We start from the raw sequence: 20344 nt of genomic DNA, 5'->3' as shown, positions 1-20344 counted from the left end.
GCCCAATTTCAATATGGTTCGTTCTTGGGCCAAATAAAATAGCTGTGCCAAATTTCATCAAATTCGGATCATAAATGCGTACTTTGTTTACAATTTAACATGGACAGACAGACAGACGGACGGACCGGACTGACATGCATAAATCGACATAGAAAGTGATTCTATGCATGTTCTCAAAAGGAACCATGTGTCTATCTCGTTTCCTTTTGCCTGTTACAAACATATGCACAAAGACATAGTACCCTGTACCACAGTGTGGTGAGGGCATAACACCAGATTAAAAATTGTGCATGAAAACAACCCATTGTGCACAGTCATATCGTTTATAACTTTCAACACTAAATGACAATAACAACGCTTAACACCAAAAACGAGAAAGGTAATTTTTTTCGCAACCAATATTGCGTTAAAGAAAATCGGTTATTATCATTCATAGAGAACAGCAGCAACAACAACAATAGAACCTATAACCAAAATGAAAAAAAAATCGTTGAAAATAAGAAAACATGTTTAAAGTAACGCATTTGCATATCAACACATGCAATAATAACACATACTCCTCTAAGTAAAGTCCCCCTCTTCCCTCCCTAGGGATTACACACAAGAACAACAATTTTCTCGATAATAATCCATGAGAATGTTTCTTGAGGTTTCGATAGAATAAAAATTGTTTGCCATCATAATTAAACTTATGTTGTGTTTTTGTCATTTGTCTCTTCATTCGAAGTTGTTAAAACCACAAACAGCCAACTAATGTTTAAAACTGAAAACATGATTAAATTCATCATGACATTGCCAAGTTTGTCATTACATTTTATGTTGCTGTTTTTTTTTTTTTTTTTTTTTTTTGGAAAACAAACATTTCGTGATTAATGATGTTGCCATTGTTTGTTGTATTACAACAAACAAAAATCTAATTGAAATTCTAATTTGTATCTCATTGTTTAGTAATAACAGGCAGAGGGAGCAGAGCCGGGTGGTCTAATTAAATTAAAAAAATTGCAGAAACGTGAATTTGAAAACTAAATTGAAGCCTTCTTTTTTAATATTTCTTTGAAGGATATCATAAGCTTGTATTATTTTCCAAATATTTTTTCAAGGATATCATATGTATAGATATCAAATTTTGTTTTCTAGGGCAAAAAGTAAATATGCTAGGACAAAGAAATCAAAAAAAAAAAAAAAATAATTTACCAGGACTTATTTTAAACGTATATTTAAAAAATATTTTTAACTATTTTCCGAAGGTCGGATTTTTTATATTTTTTCAAAGGACTTCCTCAAGACTGGACTTTTTAAAATTATTTTTAAAGTACTTCTTCCAGTCCGGATTAAAAAAAATTTCAAGGACTTTCTACAACAGGATTTTTAAGAGATTTCTCAAAACCTTTTTTAAGATATTTTTTAGGCAATTCTCATCTCTCGATTTTACAAAAACAAAAAATTTACAATTTTTTTTTCAAGGACTTTATCAATTATGGATATTTAAAATAATAACTAGTGAGCGGAGCAGTATAGTCGGACGGGGCCGACCATATGATACCCTACACAACTTCCACGAAAATCTAACTTTCTGTGATACTACATTTTGAGCTTGGGCAATACTTCGCCCTCTTGACCGACTAGAGGTCAACAAATATTATTATTAATATTCAGTACAGTCCTTCTCATTACTTGTCCATATTCCCTTCACCGTGGGTTGTGTTGTGATGTTCGGCTTGTAATTGCGGGCTATAGATCGACTAAAAAAAACACAAAAAATATTAAGTTTTCGGTCCACTTCATCCTAAAATTATTATCTGATCATCACCGAAAATTATAGGCGTTGTCCTTGACCATAACTGGAACCTCATGGAACATTTCAAAGCAATCAGCGCTATATTTCCGCCCTCCAGTTTTGTAATGGTTTACTAAAAAATACCTGAATACGTAAGCACCTGTAAATATTTACGTGTAACTCCTACATCCGATTACATACGACAATATAATTGGTATCAATTTAAAGGTCAACCACTACTCTAGGATATATTATTAACTTCTCGGGTCTATGTCCTTTAGGGGTAAATCTATACGCTATAGAATACAAATTTTGTACTTTTTCATACAAAAGTCGGGGTCTGCTAAAAATTGACCAACATTTGTCAAAACAGGCATGCTTATTCTTCAGCCCAATCCTCTTCTGCATGTAAAATTTCACGATGTTCGGGCCATAATAGCGACCTCTGGAGCAACCAGAAAAACGGACAAAAATTAAATATTTGGTCCATTTCATCACCTAAAAATTAATCGATCTTTACCAAAAACAATAAGGGTCTTCATTGGGCAGAATCCATCCTACATGCAAAATTTCGTGAAGATTGGTCCATAACTGTGGCCTGTATCGTGTTTAAATAATGGACAGACGGACACACATGTCTAGATCGACTCAGCTAGTCGAGAAATTTGGCATATGTCACTTATTTGATTATGGTGTACCAAAGTCCCTATATCTATCTTTGAGAGTTAGATATAGCTGCCATATACATTTTCTTCCGATTTTATGTAAATGGCGCGTCAAAGCCCCCATATTCCATGGATTTGCACGAAATTTAACACAGCGTACTGAATTAGGTCTAGTATGATGTGTGTTAAGTTTCCTGAAAATCGGTTGAGATTTAGATATAGCTCCCATATATATATTTTCGTCCGATTTTATGTAAATAGTTCACCAAAGTCCCTATATTTCTTTGGATTCGTACGAAATTTGGTATAGCGTACTTCATTGAGTCTAAAATTATGTGTGCTAAGTTTCGTGAAAATTGGTTCAGATTTAGATATAGCTCCTATATATATATTTTCGTCCGATTTAATAATAATGGCGCACCAAGACCCATATCTTCTTGGATTTGCACGAAATTTGGCACAGCGTACTGAATATAGTCTACAATGATGTGTGTTAAATTTCGTGCAAATCGGTTCACATTTAGATAAAGCTCAAATATATATTTTCGTCCGATTTGAGGTAAATGGTGTATCCAAGCCCCTATATTTCTTTCGATTTGCACGAAATTTAGCACAGCTTGCTGCATTGAGTCTAAAATTAAGTGTGCTAAGTTTCGTGAAAATCGGTTCAGATTTAGATATAGCTCCCATATATATTTTCTTCCGATTTAATGTAAATGGTGCACTAAAGACCCAAAGTTCTTCCGATTGGCACAAATTTTGTACAATGTAATGACATTAATATAAATCAATATCTGGCAATTTCCTTTAAAAGCGGTTCTGATTTGCGTTTTTAGGTAAATTAAAAAATAGGTAAATTAGTAATATTTTCAGATCCGAGTAAATTTTTAAACTCTCATATTTTCTTAGTTGTCCCATAATTACAACAAATTTATATTAATTACATAGAAAATCTGTCCAAAATTAAAATATGTAGAATTTCACCTTTCAATTATGTGTGTATGATTAGGTATTTGTGTGTGTGTTTTCCTTTTGACATCTGATAAGTGATAGTCGTTTTTTTTTTCGTTTTTGGCGACAAACATGCATAGCAGCGCAAACTATAGGCCTGTCAGAGAGTCCATTCCAACAACCGAACGAACAACAGATACTGTCCGCAGATACATAAACAAGACAAGACAAACCATCATCACATAAAAATTACAAACGAAAAAGGACAGACAGACAGGCAGGTCCCCAAAAAATGAGAAACCAAAAAAACAAAACCAACAGTTGGAAAAAATCAGACATCAGCAAATGGACACAAGAACAACAACAGCAACAAACAACAATGAGTGTGCAACACTGTATAAATATGTAGATTGATTTGACAGCTGAGATAGTTCGTTCGGTTTTTTCAGGAAAATCTTATGTGGAAGCAGCAGCAACAACAAAAAGAGCGAGAACGAGTTATATTTTTCTCCAAAGATCAAAATGTAGAAATTTGTTGTAGTTCTGTTTTTTAAGAATGTGTGGCGAAAAAAAATCGTTAACAGAGATTGTTGCTGCTGCACCATCATAATAATAATCATCCCGAACTCCAAAGCAAAGGGGGAAATATGTTTGTTCGGTGGTGGTTTTTAGATGTCAGCAGCATTACCAGCATGTTAATATTCTTAGAAAATTTTCCGATTAACGAATAAAAATGAAACAACAACAAAAATTTGTAGTACAAATCTTTAATAAAAAAATCTTAAAGGAAAACAGAGATGAGCCATCATTTCGTTTTGTTGTTGTTCTGGATTTTACAGTGGTGTGAGAAAAATAGTAATTTTATAATTTCCTTAAAACATATTTTTAAGCACCTCCACAGGCGTGGATTTTCTTAAAAAATATTTTTAAGGACATCGACAGGCGTGGATTTTAAAAAAAAAATATTTTAAAGGACCTCCACAGGCGTGGATTATCTTAGAAAATATTTTTAAGGACCTCCACAGGAGTGGATTTTCTTAAACAAATATTTTTAAGGACCTCCACAGGCGTGGATTTTCTTAAACAAATATTTTTAAGGACCTCCACAGGCGTGGATTTTCTTAAACAAATATTTTTAAGGACCTCCACAGGCGTGGATTTTCTTAAACAAATATTTTTAAGGACCTCCACAGGCGTGGATTTTCTTAAACAAATATTTTTAAGGACCTCCACAGGCGTGGATTTTCTTAAACAAATATTTTTAAGGACCTCCACAGGCGTGGATTTTCTTAAACAAATATTTTTAAGAACCTCCACAGGCGTGGATTCATAGGTTTGGATTTTTATAAATATGTTTTAAAGACCTTCTTTACAGGCGTGATTTAAAAAAATTATTTTTTTAAGAACCTCCAAAGACGTAGATTTTGTTCCTTAAGTTCCATGGATTTAAGAAATATATATTTTTTGACGATCCACAACAAATTTTGATTTATAAAAATCTTCTTAAGATCCCCAACAAGCGTAAATTTTGGAAAGCATATTTTTTAAGATCTTCAAAAAGCGCGAAATTAAACAAAACAAATGAAAAAGCGGTAAGTTCGGCCGGGACGAACTTCGGATACCCTCCACCATAGATATACTGACAGGTACTAGAAATGAAAATATACGGAACATACCAAAAAGTGGACCTATACCGACATTTTTAAACAGGGATTATGTAAACCATAATACAAATTTCAGGAATTTTTATTGGATAATTATACCCTCAGCCTTATGGCTAATGAGGGTGTATACACTTTAACACGGTGAAAATGTGCCTCATCGATATATTGGTTCTAGACCCCATGTTTCTTTGGACCAAATCCGTTTCAGAATATTTAGATTTCATCCAAATTTGCCCATCTTAGTATTTCTTCCAAACTTAGTTCAAATTCGAAGATGGGGGATATCGGTCCACACCTACTGGAACCTCAACAAAGGGGCTAGGTCTAAATGCGGGCTATAGTTCATTATCGAACCTTACGTTCTACTTTTTTCTCGCTATCCTCCGCAGGTGAAACAGATTACAACAGAGTCGTAGAACCAAACTCAAAACGCGGAAGAAATCGGATAACTATTTTAATATAAAAAGGGGGTTATATGGGGACTACCCCAAAAAGGGGGGCGAATATTAATAATTTTTGGTGGGGAGATTTGTTACCATATACGACTACAAAATACCAAATTGCAGAAAATTCGGTTGAAAAACGGGCTCAAGAACCCCAAAATACCGAAAATTTGGGGTACCCTTATATGGGGGCTATCCGAAAAAATTTACCTATATTCATACTTTTTTTGTGGAGAGATTTGGTACATATTAAAAACTCAAAATATTAAATTACAGCTAAAATACTGAAAATTAGGAGGTTCCGTTATATGGGGAACCCAATGTAAAGCCCATCTTCGATCAAGATAGACTCATGGTTCCTTTTGAGAATATACATAGAATAACTTTCTGAGTCGATTTATGCATGTCCGTCCGTCCGTCTGTCAATGTTAAATTGTAAACAAAGTACAGGTCGCATTTATGGTCCGAATTGGATGAAATTTAGCATAGGTCACTTATTCGGCCCAAGGACGAACCCTATTGAAATTGGGAAAAATCGGTTCAGATTTAGATATAGCTCCTATATATATATATTTTCGTCCTATTTATGGTAAATGGTGCACCAAAGTCCCTATATATCCTTCGATTTGCACGAAATTTGACATAGCGTACTGAATAAGGTCTAGAACGATGTGTGTTAAATTTCGTGAAAATCGGTTCAGAATTAGATATAGCTCCCACATATATTTTCGTCCAATTTAAGGTAAATAGTGCACCAAAGTCCCTACATATCCTTCGATTTGCGCGAAATTTGACACAGCGTACTGAATAAGGTCTAGAACGATGTGTGTTAAATTTCGTGAAAATCGGTTCAGATTTAGATATAGCTCCCATATATATTTTGATGCGACTTAAGGTAAATAGTGCACCAAAGTCCCTATATATCCTTCGATTTGTCCGAAATTTGGCATAGCGTACTGAAAAAGGTCTAGAACGATGTGTGCTAAATTTGAAAATCGGTTCAGATTTAGATATAGCTCCCATATATATTTTCGTCCGATTTTATGTATGAAAATCGATTCAGATTTAGATATAGCTCCCATATATATTTTGGTCCGATTTAAGATAAATAGTGCACCAAAGTCCCTATATATCCTTCGATTTGCACAAAATTCGTCACAGCGTACTGAATTAAGTCTACAATGATGTGTGTTAAATTTCGTGAAAATCGGTTCAGATTTAGATATAGCTCCCATATATATTTTCGTCCGATTTTATGTAAATATATTCCGAATATTTGGTAATAGCTAATAATAATGGTTGAGTCTCTGAATAATGTAGAAAATATATTCTACATATTTTTATATAGCCGATAACGAAACCTGATCTCTAGGCTAACGATTCTGGGTATGATAATCGTGTCGGCCCCACAATGCTCCACTATCACGTTTAGTTAATCTCCCTTCTCCTCACTCTCTATACCACTCCCTGTTGCCCTGGCCTTGTTTTACAGTTTTTTTTATCATTTTGTGTGATTGTTTGCTATTATTGTTGTTGTTGTTTTTGGCATGTAGAAAGCTTGTTATAAGCGTTGACCTGTCAATTTGTATGTATTGAAATGTCATCTGTTTGGTTAACAGTTTATTGCTTACCTCCAATGTTGCAACAAAACAAAAACAAACGACCATATGATGATGGACACGAACGACCGACAGACATTGGTAACGATGTGTGGTATGTGCTAAAGGTGGTTACTGAAAGTTTTTTTTATTCTGGTGCGATTGTTACCATTTATGGCAAAGTGGTTGGTTGTAAGCAGAAAGAAGAAAAACAAAACAAAAAAAAGAAAACATGTAACCAAACAGTCTGTCAGCCGCCTTGTGTGTAAGTCCATATAGAGACAGGAATACCGCACCATGGAACACAGCCTACAATCGTTTCTTTGAGGTAGGTTTTATTAACAATGGTAGCCAGAGAGAGAGAGAGAGAGAGAGAGAGGAGGGTGAAATAAAACTAAAACTTGGCAAAAGTCACAACTCTGGCTAAAGTCATTTTTAAGCGAAAGAGTGTGCGCTTGCGCACATGCGCATGCGTAACAACATTTACCACACTTCGTTTTTTTATAAAGAAGAAGAAGGATGTACAGAAAAAACACACGAAACTTAGTCAAGTAAATCAGCGCATAACCAAGCAGCGTAACATTATTTGCAGTTACTATACAACAGCATGTGGCATGCCATACCGCACACACTGTATCACATAAACACACATACGTTTATGCGACAAGTGTTTAAGCGAACAGCAGCAAAAACAAATAGTGACAGACAAACACTCCGTTTGCGACAAAAAAGCCACAACCCAAAGAGGGGACCTGACGACAACTATCTAAACGCGAAAACAAAATACAAAGAAAAAAATAAATAAATACTCCTGAAAGAAGCGGCATTTTACACAAGGAGAACTTTGAGCCATCGCACTGCAACGCATCGCATTACATCGAATCTGCTAGACAACAACAACAACACATTTTTTATAGGCAGCAAAAGCAAATTGATTTCTCGTTATGATAAATTTAATTACACAATTTTCATTGTGCCAGTTATAGTTGTTGTTGTCGTTGTTGCATTTATTGCTGGTGACGTTTGATTTTTCTCTCTTCTTCTTCTTCTTGTTTGCCTAAAGATTTTCCTTTTTCGATTTCAAAGGTTCTCTTACGACATTACAACATTTTTGCCTTTCCAACAACAACGAAGCCATCTTCTTGTCATCATTTCAAGCCTAACTGATTTCCAAGTATTGTTTGGATATTTTTGTTTATCGGTGATAAAAAAAATGTGAAAAAAAAATAATTCTGGATTATTGCGGAGTAGAATATAAAGGGAGAAGGGTGGAGGGATATCAAAATATTGAAAAATTAAAAAAAAAATCTGGTTTAAGAATTCCGCTTGCTAATTGGGTCTTGTTCTATATAATATAGAACAAGACGTCTAGGATATAATAAGGATAATGAGGGTGTAGGTAACAGGTAACTAATACAAAGAAATATCATAGCTTTGGGTTTATCGATTTTTCAAAAACAAATTTTAGACGGGCAATAAAGACTAACAAATTTCGGATCTATTAAAAACATTTTTCCAAGGACACCCCGAGGCCTTCTACTTTTTCAAGGACCGTAAAAATTTAGAGTTTTAAATACAAACATTCAAGGAAACCAAACATTCAAGGACTCAAAATTTTGTCAATGACCTCTTTTTAGAATAAATTTATTCAAAAATAATTTTCAAGGCCCCGAGGCCTTCTATTTTTCAAGGACCGTAAAAATTTAGAATTTTAAATACAAACTTTCAAGGAAACCAAACCTTCAAGGACTCAAAATTTTGTCAATGACCTCTCTAGAATAAATTTATTCAAAAATAATTTTCAAGGGCCTCCAAAAAAAGTGAAATATTTTTTTCAACGTCCTGGTTCATTTTTTCCCTTTTCAAACGTGGAATTCTAAAAATATTTTTTAAACTTGGATTTTAAAGAAATTATTTTTGAGAGTGGATTTTTTTTAAAACGTATTTTTTAAGTCTTAATTAAAACGTACCTTTTTAGGCTTCGGGTGTGCGAGTAGATGTATTTAAAGGGTCCTGGACCAAGGGTGATTTTTTAAATATTTTTTAATGTAATGTTGTCAGGGTATTATAGCTTTGTGCAGCCCTAAGAGTTTGTAGCGTCGCGAAATATTGGTCCTAGACCAACCTTTAAGACATGTGTGTCCGTCCGTCTGTCTGTCCATTATAATTTGTAAACACGATACAGTCCACAGTTATGGACCAATCTTCACCCGAACATGGAGAAGGGGTTCGGGCCAAATAATAAGCGTGTCTGTTTTGATAAAAATCTTCTATATTTAGCGGATCAAATGGACCCTGACTTTTGTGTGAAAAATTACCAATTTTGTATCTGATGGCGTATATATTTACCCCGGAAGGACATAGACCCGAGAAGTTGATAATATATCCAAGAGGAGTGGTTGACCTTTAAATTAATACAAAATATATTGTCGTATGTACTCGGATGTGGAAGTTACACATAAATATTTACAGGTGCTAATGTATTCAGATATTATTTAGTAACCCATTACCACACTATAGGGCGGAAATATAGCGCAGATCGCTTTAAAAATTTCCAAGAGGTTCCAGTTATGGTCAAGGACAACGCCTATAATTTTCGGTGATGATCAGATAATAATTTTGGGATGAACTGGACCGATAACTTTATTTTTTGTATTATTTTGGGACGATCTATAGGCCACAATTGAAAGCCGAACATCGCAACACAACCCTCGGCGAAGGGAATATGACCAAGAAATTAATAGGGTTGTACTGAATATTAGTAATATTGGTTGACCTCTAATCGGTCAAGAGTGTGCTAATATCGCGAAATATTGCCCGAGCACAGAATAGAGAACAACAGATAGTTAGATTTTCGTAGAAGTTGTGTAGGGTATCATATCGTCGGCCGCGTCCGACTATACTGCTCCGCTCACTGGTTTTAATATTTTTTAGTTGTTTGGGGAAAAATAAATCCATTATTTTTATATGAACTATAGGACTTTATTTAACATGCTTCGGAATGACCGATTATGGCCAAATATTTGTTTATCCAACCTAATATTTTAAAAGTCGTGATTAAAGCGTGGATTTTATCAAAGATATGATTTAAGATTTATTTTTTTTAATATTTGTTCAGGATCCCGGCTTTGAAGGCTGTACTTTTTTAAACATATTTTAAAGGTCATTTATGATGTTCTTTTTTTTTAAATATGTTTTCAGTGTTCCTAGTTTTAGTGTGGATTAAAAAAAACATTCATTGTCCCTTTTAAATTTCTAACAAATATGTTATTTTAGCGGAAATTTTTTTATAAATATTTTTACCAAGAATGGAGGTTTTAAGAATGTTTGAATTTTTTTTATATATAAAAGAAATAATATAGGTTTTTATATAAAGAAACAATATATGATTTTTGTTCATGTAGGAAAAACAGGAAATGCACACACCTAAATATGTATTTTTTATTATAGAAAATTTTCTTATAGATTGTATTTTTTTCTTATTAAAAAAATCAAATATGATTTTTATTTCATATAGAAAAAATGTAATACCTTGTGCCACATATACCCCAGAGCAAGAGTGTAGGGTATCTCAACATCATCTTCAAAGAAAAAAAAATACTGAAACAATTGATGCTGGAAACAAATCTCTTTTGGACTAGAGTTTATCTCTTTGAAAATCTTTCTACTCTTCAATCCCGAAACAATTCTTAAGAAATGAAACCCCATATCAGAGATATAACGAACAGACACACAATCGCACACACACACACATATTGGAAATAAACTTCAGTACAAAAAAAAAAACGACGACTGAAGCGAAAACAACAATAATAAAAAACATTCAAACCGGACATTTTCCAATGAAATTCTCACCAGAGTTATAAACTATGGCAATCGTTTGGCTTCGTTTCGTTTCTTCCTCATCTGCTCCTTCGGCTGGCTGTTGGATATTCAATTGGTGAATATGTGTCAAATTGACCAAAAGGTTAACAATTATTATCGAACAAATTGTCAGGCCATCCTGTAGCAACAGCAACAACAACGAGAACAATACCCAAAAAAAAAACTCACGTTGTTTGTGATGACAAGAAGTGAAAAAACGGCAACGCACTAACACAACCACCAAAAAAAAAAGAACAAAGTTTCTTGGGGAAGTCAAGACGTAACCAAAAAAATTGGTATCCAAATCCACCAGGCTTAGTTGTGATCTGAGCTTTTTGGTGTTCTTTGACCACCACCATCACCATATAATAAGTATGTATGAATGTGAATGGTGTATCAGACAGACATAGAGTCGGTTCGGACAAATCCGACACAAAAAAACATGGTTGCCTAGCAAAACGTTTAACGACGACGACAACAACATCGTCAAGAATCCCATGAATGGAAGACTCCGACCAACCAACCGACAGACAAAACTGATTTTTACCAAAGCGTCGCTTTGTCTGCCACAACAACACATGGATATATTGTTGCACCATATTGTTGAATGCACTGCACACTGTCACACTATCCGGTAACTAGAGTTGCTTCTTAAATGGCTACTATGGTTTCAGTTTTTTTCCTCTCCCTCTTCCTCCGAGCCTTGACTAGATTATGAAGTTTCATCTTCTGTGTTTTTTTTGTTGGCCTCTCAAGCGTGTTGTATTGAAAAGAAGCTAAGATTTTGTGGGTTTTCGTATTTATTTGTTTATCCCCATATTCAATCTCAAGTTGGTGATATTTTTTTCCAGAAAAAAATAATTTTAAAATAGAAGACATGAAAAACAATGTGAAAATGTTCTTTGTGGCCTTGGACAATTTTCTTAGAGAAGTGTTTATCGATTGTTTAAAATCTTTACATTTGAGATGGTATCGGGGCTGTTTTTTAAATTTAATTTATGTGTTCAGATTTGGAAAAAATATTTCTACAAAATCTCCAAAAAAAATCTACAAATGAACTAAGACTCTAAACAAAATATTGAAATAAAATCCACACATAAACCAGGAACAAATTAAAAAATTATTTTTAAAAAATCCAGGTGAATTTTTTTTTATACCAGCAAAAATATTTTTAAAAACTTCACGACCTGTTTCGTTTGAACCTGTGGAAATATTCAAAAAATATATCCACGCCTGAAAAAAAAAAAATACAATTTTTATAAAAAATTCATGCTTATAAAAAATATATATTTTAAAATATTTTTTTTTATAAAATTCAATTCAAAATTCTCTTCTAAATCTTTTTTCCTCTCACAATAAATTCATTAACCAAATTCCCTCTCCCCTCTCCTCTACTTACAGATTCCAAAGATTACAATACAAACAACATAATGAATATAGATGATCATCATCGACAACAACAACAACAACAGCAGCAGCTGGATCAGCATGATGAATGCCACAGTGATGCTGCATCATCACCCAAACGCTTAACAAAAGAGACTGATAATGACTTGAATGAAACTGCAACAACAAAAACTACCACAATCGATCACGACAGTGATAACGAAGATATGGACGACAGTAAACCACCAATGCATAAAAGACAAAAAATGGATATAACATCCCACGAAGAAGACAGAGAGACCGAAGAAAGGCGATCCAGCACACCAGCTTCCTCGCCAAATCCCATGGATGCGGAAAATATTCACCAGGATGACGATGAAGACAGCCATAGTAAAAATCGCAAATCCTGCAGTCCAACAGCAAGTCCCTCTCAAAATACTTCCACCTCCAGTCCGGCAAAATCGGAGGAGAATGATCAGCAGCAAAGACTAACCACCACCTCACCATCATCACAGGTTATGCCGAAATTGAGATTAAATGCTCTGTTGGCTTCGGATCCCGCATTAATGCCAGATGCCAAAGATTTGAAGGTGGTGCATGAATCGCAGACACAGCAAAGGAAACAACAACGTTTACAGCAGCAACAACAACAGCAGCACCTTGAACGGGAAATTGATTCTCCAACACCGCTCTTGGTTCCTAGCGGTGGCGGCGTTCCACCAATTGTGGAGCCTTTAATACCGGCCAAAGCCACACCAGCGCCCGTGGAGGTTGCAGCACCACGCATGAAAGTGTTTATGTGTGTGCCCTGTGGCATTGGCTTCAGCTCACCCTCTACCCTGGAGGCCCATCAGTCGTACTATTGTTCACATCGCCATAAGGACAACGATGAAGACACCGTGCCATCAGCAGCCGCTGCCGATAAATCTTCCACCTCACCTGCAGCTCAGGCCATAAATACCGCACCCACCACTGTGGGTGCTAATAGCGGAGGTTCCGAACCCGCCGCCAAGGCTCCAAAGACTGGCAAACAATACGCTTGCACCCAATGTTCCTATAGTGCCGACAAAAAGGTCTCACTCAATCGCCATATGCGTATGCATCAGACCTCCCCAGCACCCAGCTCGAATTCAAATAGTGGCCCAGCAGCTGCTAACCTAATGGAAGACAATACTAGTCAAGTGAGTTGTTGTTGGTTTCGGAATTTTTTAAAAGCAATGAGAAATAACAAAATATTTACCTTCTCCCTTTTCTTTCTTTATTACAGCAAATCGATCGCTATTGCAGTGACTGTGATATTCGCTTCAATAATGTGAAGACCTATAGGGCCCACAAACAACATTATTGCAGTTCAAGACGTACCGATGGCCAGCTGACACCAAAATTGGAAGTATCCACAGCGGGAGCAGCAGCTTCCACCACACCCAAAGCCAATTCTGTACATTCGGGTGCCATCAGTCCCCAGACAAGAACTAAAACTCCCACCCCGGCCATGGTGGCAGCAGCCGCCGCTGCAGCAGCTGCTGCCGCAGCCTTGCAACAACCACCCACAACACCATTTCTGGCATTGCCCACAAATCCAATTTTGATAATACCCTACTCGTTGATACGTTCGGCCAGTTTGATTGCGGGACCACTGTAAGTGGACAAATTTTATTGCTGCTGTTGTTAATAAAATTTCTAATTAAAACAAAATACCTTTCCAGACAATCTCCTTCAGCCTCTGTGGTAAATCCCGACACAACATGTTTCACCTTGGATGGTGGCCAATTGAAACCCTTGGCTACAGCTTTAAATATTAATGCCCTGAGTGCGGCCAATAATTTGGTTGGACAAGCCGCCGCATCTAATTCGGTATCACAACAATCGGCAGCGGCAATGGTTGAGTCGGCACGACAGCAGCAATCGTCCTCGGCCTCGTCTTCGAATGAAAGTCTATTGACTGAGAAAAATATTCGCCGCAATATTGAAGAGCCCTCGGAGAATACACCCAAACGCAAGGGGGAAGGTGGATTGAGGTAAGTGATTAAGAAGATACAGGTTTTCCCGAAGATTTTTAAAGGGAATGATTAGCCATAAGTGTGGATTGTAACAGAATAATTTTATTAAGGACCCCAAAAGAGACTTAGATTTTTTTAAAAAATATCTTTTCAAGGACCCAAAAAGGCGTGGGGTTTTGAAGAGAACCTAATTAAAAATATATATTTTTAAGGGAATGTCTCAAAATAAAAATCTATTTTTAACCGATAAAAAGGGGTTCTCATTAAAAAGTCCACCACTTGCTGCCTATGAGGTACTAATTGTCTTCCCTCTATTTTCTTTGATTACAGAGATTCGGCACCCTTGGATTTATCCTTGCGTCGTTCACCCATTGCCGCATTGCTGCAAAGACAACAACGTTTAAATGCAGCAGCAGCAGCTGCTGCTGCAGCCTCATTTCTTGACACCTCTGCCGGAGGGGAACATTCAAATCGTTTGGATATGGAAACCCTACTCGAAGCAGGCAAGGAAAATCTGGTACTAGATGATACTGGCAGCATAACACCCGAACAAATTGTTTGCGCACCCTCATTGCCCAACAGCCCTTCAATGAGTCCCTCACCAAGACGCCGAACCACCAGCCCAAGAAGTTCTGGGGCTGGCAGTACCTCCTCCATGTCACCACCAGCCACAATACCACCAACTGCCAGCGCTGCAGCAAATCCTACAAATATTTTCGATAATCTACACTTGAGATCTATGCTGCCGGCAGAATTATTGAATCCTTTATTGGCCAATAAAAATTTAGAATTGGCGCTTAAACTTTCGGCTGCAGCAGCAGCGGCTGCTGTCAGCTCTTCGAATAATGCAGCGGCGGGGCAATCCTCCGGACCTACCACACCGGCTGAATTGGCTGCAGCTGCTGTTGCAGCGGCTGCCTCCGGACGTGGAGCATTGTTGGGACTACCCGTTTTACCACCAACAGCACCGGCCGCGGGCCCCACCACCCAACCAGCAACACCAGCTGCCGCCAATCAACCCCAAATTTATGTCAAACAAGGTGTATCCAAATGCAAGGAATGCAATATTGTATTTTGTAAATATGAGAACTATTTGGCGCACAAGCAACACTATTGTTCGGCTCGCAACCAGGAGGCCAGTGAGGGAGAGACAAAAATCTCTTCCACCCCACCAATGGCAACGGCTGCATCGCCGGCCGAAACAACACCGGTAGCTTATCAGCAATTGATTTGTGCTGCCTGTGGCATTAAATATACCTCGCTGGATAATTTGAGGGCCCATCAAAATTACTATTGTCCCAAGGGAGGTGGTGCTGTGGCCGCAGCTGCTGCAGCGGCGGCGGCAGCCGTTGCTGTTGCCAATCCCGAAGCCGTGGTTTTGCCAGCCAAAGAAAAATGCGCCAAATGTAAAACGGTACATGAATTTGGTCTACCATGTCCACCACCAGCGGCTTTGGTCCAACAGCCAGCCGCACAAACACCCATTGCACCACCACCACCATCAGCTGCTGCAAGTGTTGCCAACACCGCCACGGGTAATAACTCGTCTTCTTCGGCGGCCACAAGCCATAATCAAAATGTCTATAAATGTCCACTGTGTGATGCTGTTAGTTTAACGGCCAGTGAGAGTCGTAAACACATGGAGACCCACGGTACCGTCAAGGCATTCCGATGTACCATATGCCGCTACAAAGGCAATACATTGAGGTGAGTTTTCGAAAAAACCATTTAATAATATTCAAATATTTAATTTATGAATCCTTTTTTGCTCTTCTTACAGAGGCATGCGCACCCACATACGCATGCATTTCGACAAAAAATCCACCGATCTGAATGAGGAACACTTCATGGCCTGCATTTTGGAAGATGAATCGATTGAGATACCCAGTGCTGCATCGCTGAATCAAGAACATTTGGTGCAACAGCATCAGCAGCAACAAAAACATTTACAGCAACAAGTTGCCGCTGCAGCGGCGGTGGCTGCGGCAGCTGGCCTTCAACAACAGCAGCAACATCAACAGCAATCGCAGCAGTCTCAGACACCCCAGCAGGTGTTCAATTGTGATATTTGTAATTATTCATCTACATATAAAGGCAATGTGGTAAGTTTATTTTTTTTAAGATTCGATTACGATAACACACTAAAAAAGCGATTTAGAATATAACAGCCAACAAAAAAAACAACTATTTTAAATGTCAATAACTATTTGGAACAATTGTTTCGTAGTCATTGCTAATAAGTTGTAGATTTTTTTTCTATTTCAATATTAAATATGGAATTCTGTTGTTGTAAGGCCGGGCTGTGGACACACCCACCGATCGTGAATTTTAGTTATTAAAAAATATTTCATTAAAACAATAATACAAAAAAAGAAGTATTTTGAAATGAACTTGAGTTAATGGGGTGTTAAATTCTAACCTAAATAATTTGAGGTTGTTGTTGGAGAAGTTTCTAAAGTCTATAATTCAATACAAAGGGTATTGGCAACATCAGGGACAGGCGTGGGATTTTTTTTAAACAGAGGCCGGGATTCTTAAAAATATTTGTTTAGGGACCCAACAGGAGCCTTGAATTTGAAAATATGTATCCAGACCTAAAAAACCCTGGTCTAACCGAAGCCTCGATTGCGCGCCCTCATTGCACAACAGCCCTTCAATGAGTCCCTTACCAAGACCCCGCACCACATCTCCAAGATGTTCTGGGGCTGGCAGTACCTCCTCTATGTCACCACGAGCCACAATACCACCACCAGCCAGTGCCGCAAAATACAAATATTTTCGATAATCTACACTTGAGATCTATGCTACCGGAAGAATCGTTGAATCCTCTATTGGCCAATAAAAATCTAGAATTGGCACTTAAACTTTCGATTGCAGCAGCAGCTGTAAAAGAATAATTTTTAGGGTCTCTCGCAAGGTGTAGTTTTTTATAGAATAGTTTTTCAGGACTCTTGGAAGTCGAAGTTTTTTAAAGAATATTTTTTATGGTATCTTGCAAAGCGTAGTTTTTGAAGTCGGGCTCTTTGGGAAGGCATAGTTTATAAACGAATGATTTTTAGGATCTTTCGCAATGCGTAGTTTTTAAAAGAATATTTTATAGGGTTTCTCGTAGGGTGTAGGTTTTATAAGAATCTTTTTATGGTTTCTCGGAAAGCGTAGGATTTATAAAGCTCAATACAGAATCGAACTTTTTAGAATATTTTTCAGGGACACAGGTTTTTGAGTTAGAACTTGACGTCAACGTAAAGCATGCGTTTTTTTCTAATTCAAAATAAAAATCAGGGATATACAACATAATTTTCTAGGTCCCTCAGACGCGTGAATTTAAAAAAAAAAAGAAATTTTCAAGGTCCCTCAAAAGCGTAGATTTCTTAAGGAATATTCTTTCAAGGTCCCTCAAAAGAGTTGATTTCTTAAGGAATATTCTTTCAAGGTCCCTCAGAAGAGTGGATTTCTTAAGGTATATCTTTTAAGGTCCGTCAAAAGAGTGGATTTCTTAAAGAAGAACTTTTCAAGTTCCCTCAGAAGTGTAGATTTCTTAAGGAATACTCAATGACCCTCTGAAGTGTAGTTTTTTTAAGGAATACTCAATGACCCTCTGAAGTGTAGTTTTTTTAAGGAATATTTTTTCAGAAGCGTGTATTTGTTAAAGAAGGCAAAATGCAAATAACAAAGAAGATGTTTTCAATATTCCCCAGAAGCGTGGGAATATTCTTTCAAGGTTCCTCAGAAGCGTAGATTTCTTAAGGAATATTCTTTCAAGATCCCTCAGAAAAGTGGAATTCTTAAAGAAGATCTATTCATGATCCCTCCGAAGCGTGTATTTCTTAAAGACGTATAAAGGTATTTTCGAGGTCCCCCATAAGCGTGTATTTTTTAAAGAAGATTTTTTCAAGGTCCTGAAGCGCTGATTTCCTAAAAATATTTTTTAAATGTCCTTTAAAAGCGAGTATTTGCTAAAAAAATAATAATTACAGACCGCCTGAAGCGTGAATTTCTTGAAAATATTTTTACAGACCACCAGAAGCGGTATATCCGAGATCCTACACCAATTTTCTAACCAAAGTGTAGTTTGGTATTTCGTTTTTTTGGCTGCAATTTACACTGACATAGCCACCATATAAAATTCCCGATCGATTTTAGGCATTAAGAATGTCCGCCTCATGGTGGAGGGTATAAGAAGGTTAGGATCGGCCGACATTGTTTACTTGTTTAAAATGTTTCTTTTTCGTGGACTATGTGAAATACTCTCTAATATTTTCAACATTTATTCAATCCCGTTTTGAGAACTACGATATTCGGAATCACTAATTAATAAAAAAATATATTGTTTTATTTATTTTTCGGTACATCTAAGGTCCTAGCACAATTTTCTAACCTAACATGAAATATCCCCAATATAAAAGTCCCGATCGATTTTAGATATTAGGTCTCAAGTTAGAGTGTAAAAGAAGGCTAGGGTTGGTAAATTAAAAAAATATTCTTTAATATTTTCAAAATTTTTTCAATCTTCCTGGTTCAGATGGTCTGTGTAAATAATTTTTTAAAGTATCCATACTTTAAATAAACTAAAAAATATGAAATTCTGCGATATTCCGAATCACTAATTAATAAAAAAATATTTTGTTTTATTTACTTTCAGTTGCGTCACATGAAATTGGTACATCCTCACATAATAACCAATTCACCATCCATATCTCCAGAAGCTGGAGATTTAGATGCTGCCGAAACCAATTCATTGAGTGGCAGCCACAATGGGGACAATGGACTTAATAGGTAAGATAAAAAATATTCCAACATTTACCGAACAATAAAATAAGTTATTTTTTTTTAATTATTTAAAGTTTCACCATAAAATCCGAACCCTTGGATCATCCGACTGGTGGCAATACAACCCCTGTCATCTTACTAAATCCTCATGATAACAACAATTCTCCCTTGCCACCCAGCATGGGACAACATCCCGCCGTACTTGGTGGTGGTAATGATTTTATTTCACATCACATTAAAACTGAACCAATGGATATTGTTGGTGGTATGGGTGGCGAAGGACACGGAGTAGTACCACCTCCACCCTCTACAATTAGCATGAGTATTACACCGGCGGCGTTACGTTCACCCGCAATTGGACCACCACCACCGCTAAATGCCACACCCGAAGAAAATATCAATAATCAAAAATATTGCCAGACATGTGATATCTCGTTCAATTATATGAAAACCTATTTGGCCCATAAACAATTCTATTGTAAAAATAAAATGCGTCGACCCGACGCGAATGATAGTCCAAGTCCAAATGCAGCCGGATCACCCACCAATAATGCTTTGATGTTGCAAAAAAATAAAGAAAATTTACAGCAGGAGGCTGCCATTTGATAGAACTGGCAAGATCTCCGGACGACGGCGGCGTCAACAACGTGGAACCAACATAATTGGGAATGGTATTATAAGTGTTTTTGAAGAGAAAACACACACACACAGAATAAAGAATAGATGGAACTCTATTGACAAGGGATAAATGGCAATAATAAAAAGTAATAAAAAAAGAAGCATCCAACTCTCAAGTTGCTGCTGAATATCAAATATAAAAAATTCCCAACAAATGCATGGTTTTGAAACGTACAGTATTTTTAAAGGAATCTCTGTAAATATTAAACAAACAAAAAAAAAACAATCAAAGAAAACCCCCTCTATTCAAAAAAAACCATAATTACTATGCATTTGTTGGCGTCTTTTTTAATAGAAATTTTCAACTTTTATTATTTAAAAAAAAAATTAAAAATAATTCTTGAAAGCTATAAACAAAACAAAAAATCACATGACATAAAATGCATGCCAAAGTTTTAATAATTAAGCAACAATAAAATTAAAAAATAAACTAAAATTAAATTTAATTAGAAATGAGAAATGAAAGAAAATAAAAAAATAATTAAATCTAGTAATACCCGAATGGAAATGAAAAAAAAAACTCTCTAAGTTATAAGCCTTTAAATGCG

The 20344-nt window shown here is 36.4% G+C and overlaps 1 protein-coding gene across 1 annotated transcript; it reads left to right on the top strand.

Moving 5' to 3' along the window:
- Nucleotides 1-342: 342 nt before the first annotated feature.
- Nucleotides 343-19724, top strand: LOC133326584 (zinc finger protein ush). Its single transcript, XM_061535213.1, has 8 exons — nucleotides 343-379; nucleotides 12364-13529; nucleotides 13616-13986; nucleotides 14055-14366; nucleotides 14679-16055; nucleotides 16129-16450; nucleotides 18991-19124; nucleotides 19193-19724. Exons 1-8 carry the CDS (start codon nucleotides 343-345, stop codon nucleotides 19722-19724), a joined length of 4251 nt encoding a protein of 1416 aa, XP_061391197.1.
- The last annotated feature ends 620 nt before the right edge of the window (nucleotides 19725-20344 follow it).

Source organism: Musca vetustissima, unplaced genomic scaffold (genome assembly GCF_032173495.1).
Source record: "Musca vetustissima isolate MV318-11 ecotype Yass unplaced genomic scaffold, APGP_CSIRO_Mvet_v1 utg11893, whole genome shotgun sequence".
Classification (NCBI taxonomy): domain Eukaryota; kingdom Metazoa; phylum Arthropoda; class Insecta; order Diptera; family Muscidae; genus Musca; species Musca vetustissima.
The sequence above is the reverse complement of the archived record's forward strand: the minus strand, read 5'-3'. Positions and strand labels throughout refer to the sequence as shown.

Excerpts from the sequence above, each read along its gene's own strand:
- LOC133326584 (XM_061535213.1), top strand. The coding sequence starts at position 343 with ATGACAATAACAACGCTTAACACCAAAAACGAGAAAG. Across the intron at positions 380-12,363 it reads TAACACCAAAAACGAGAAAG|ATTCCAAAGATTACAATACA; the intron begins GTAATTTTTTTC and ends CTCTACTTACAG. Across the intron at positions 14,367-14,678 it reads AAGGGGGAAGGTGGATTGAG|AGATTCGGCACCCTTGGATT; the intron begins GTAAGTGATTAA and ends CTTTGATTACAG.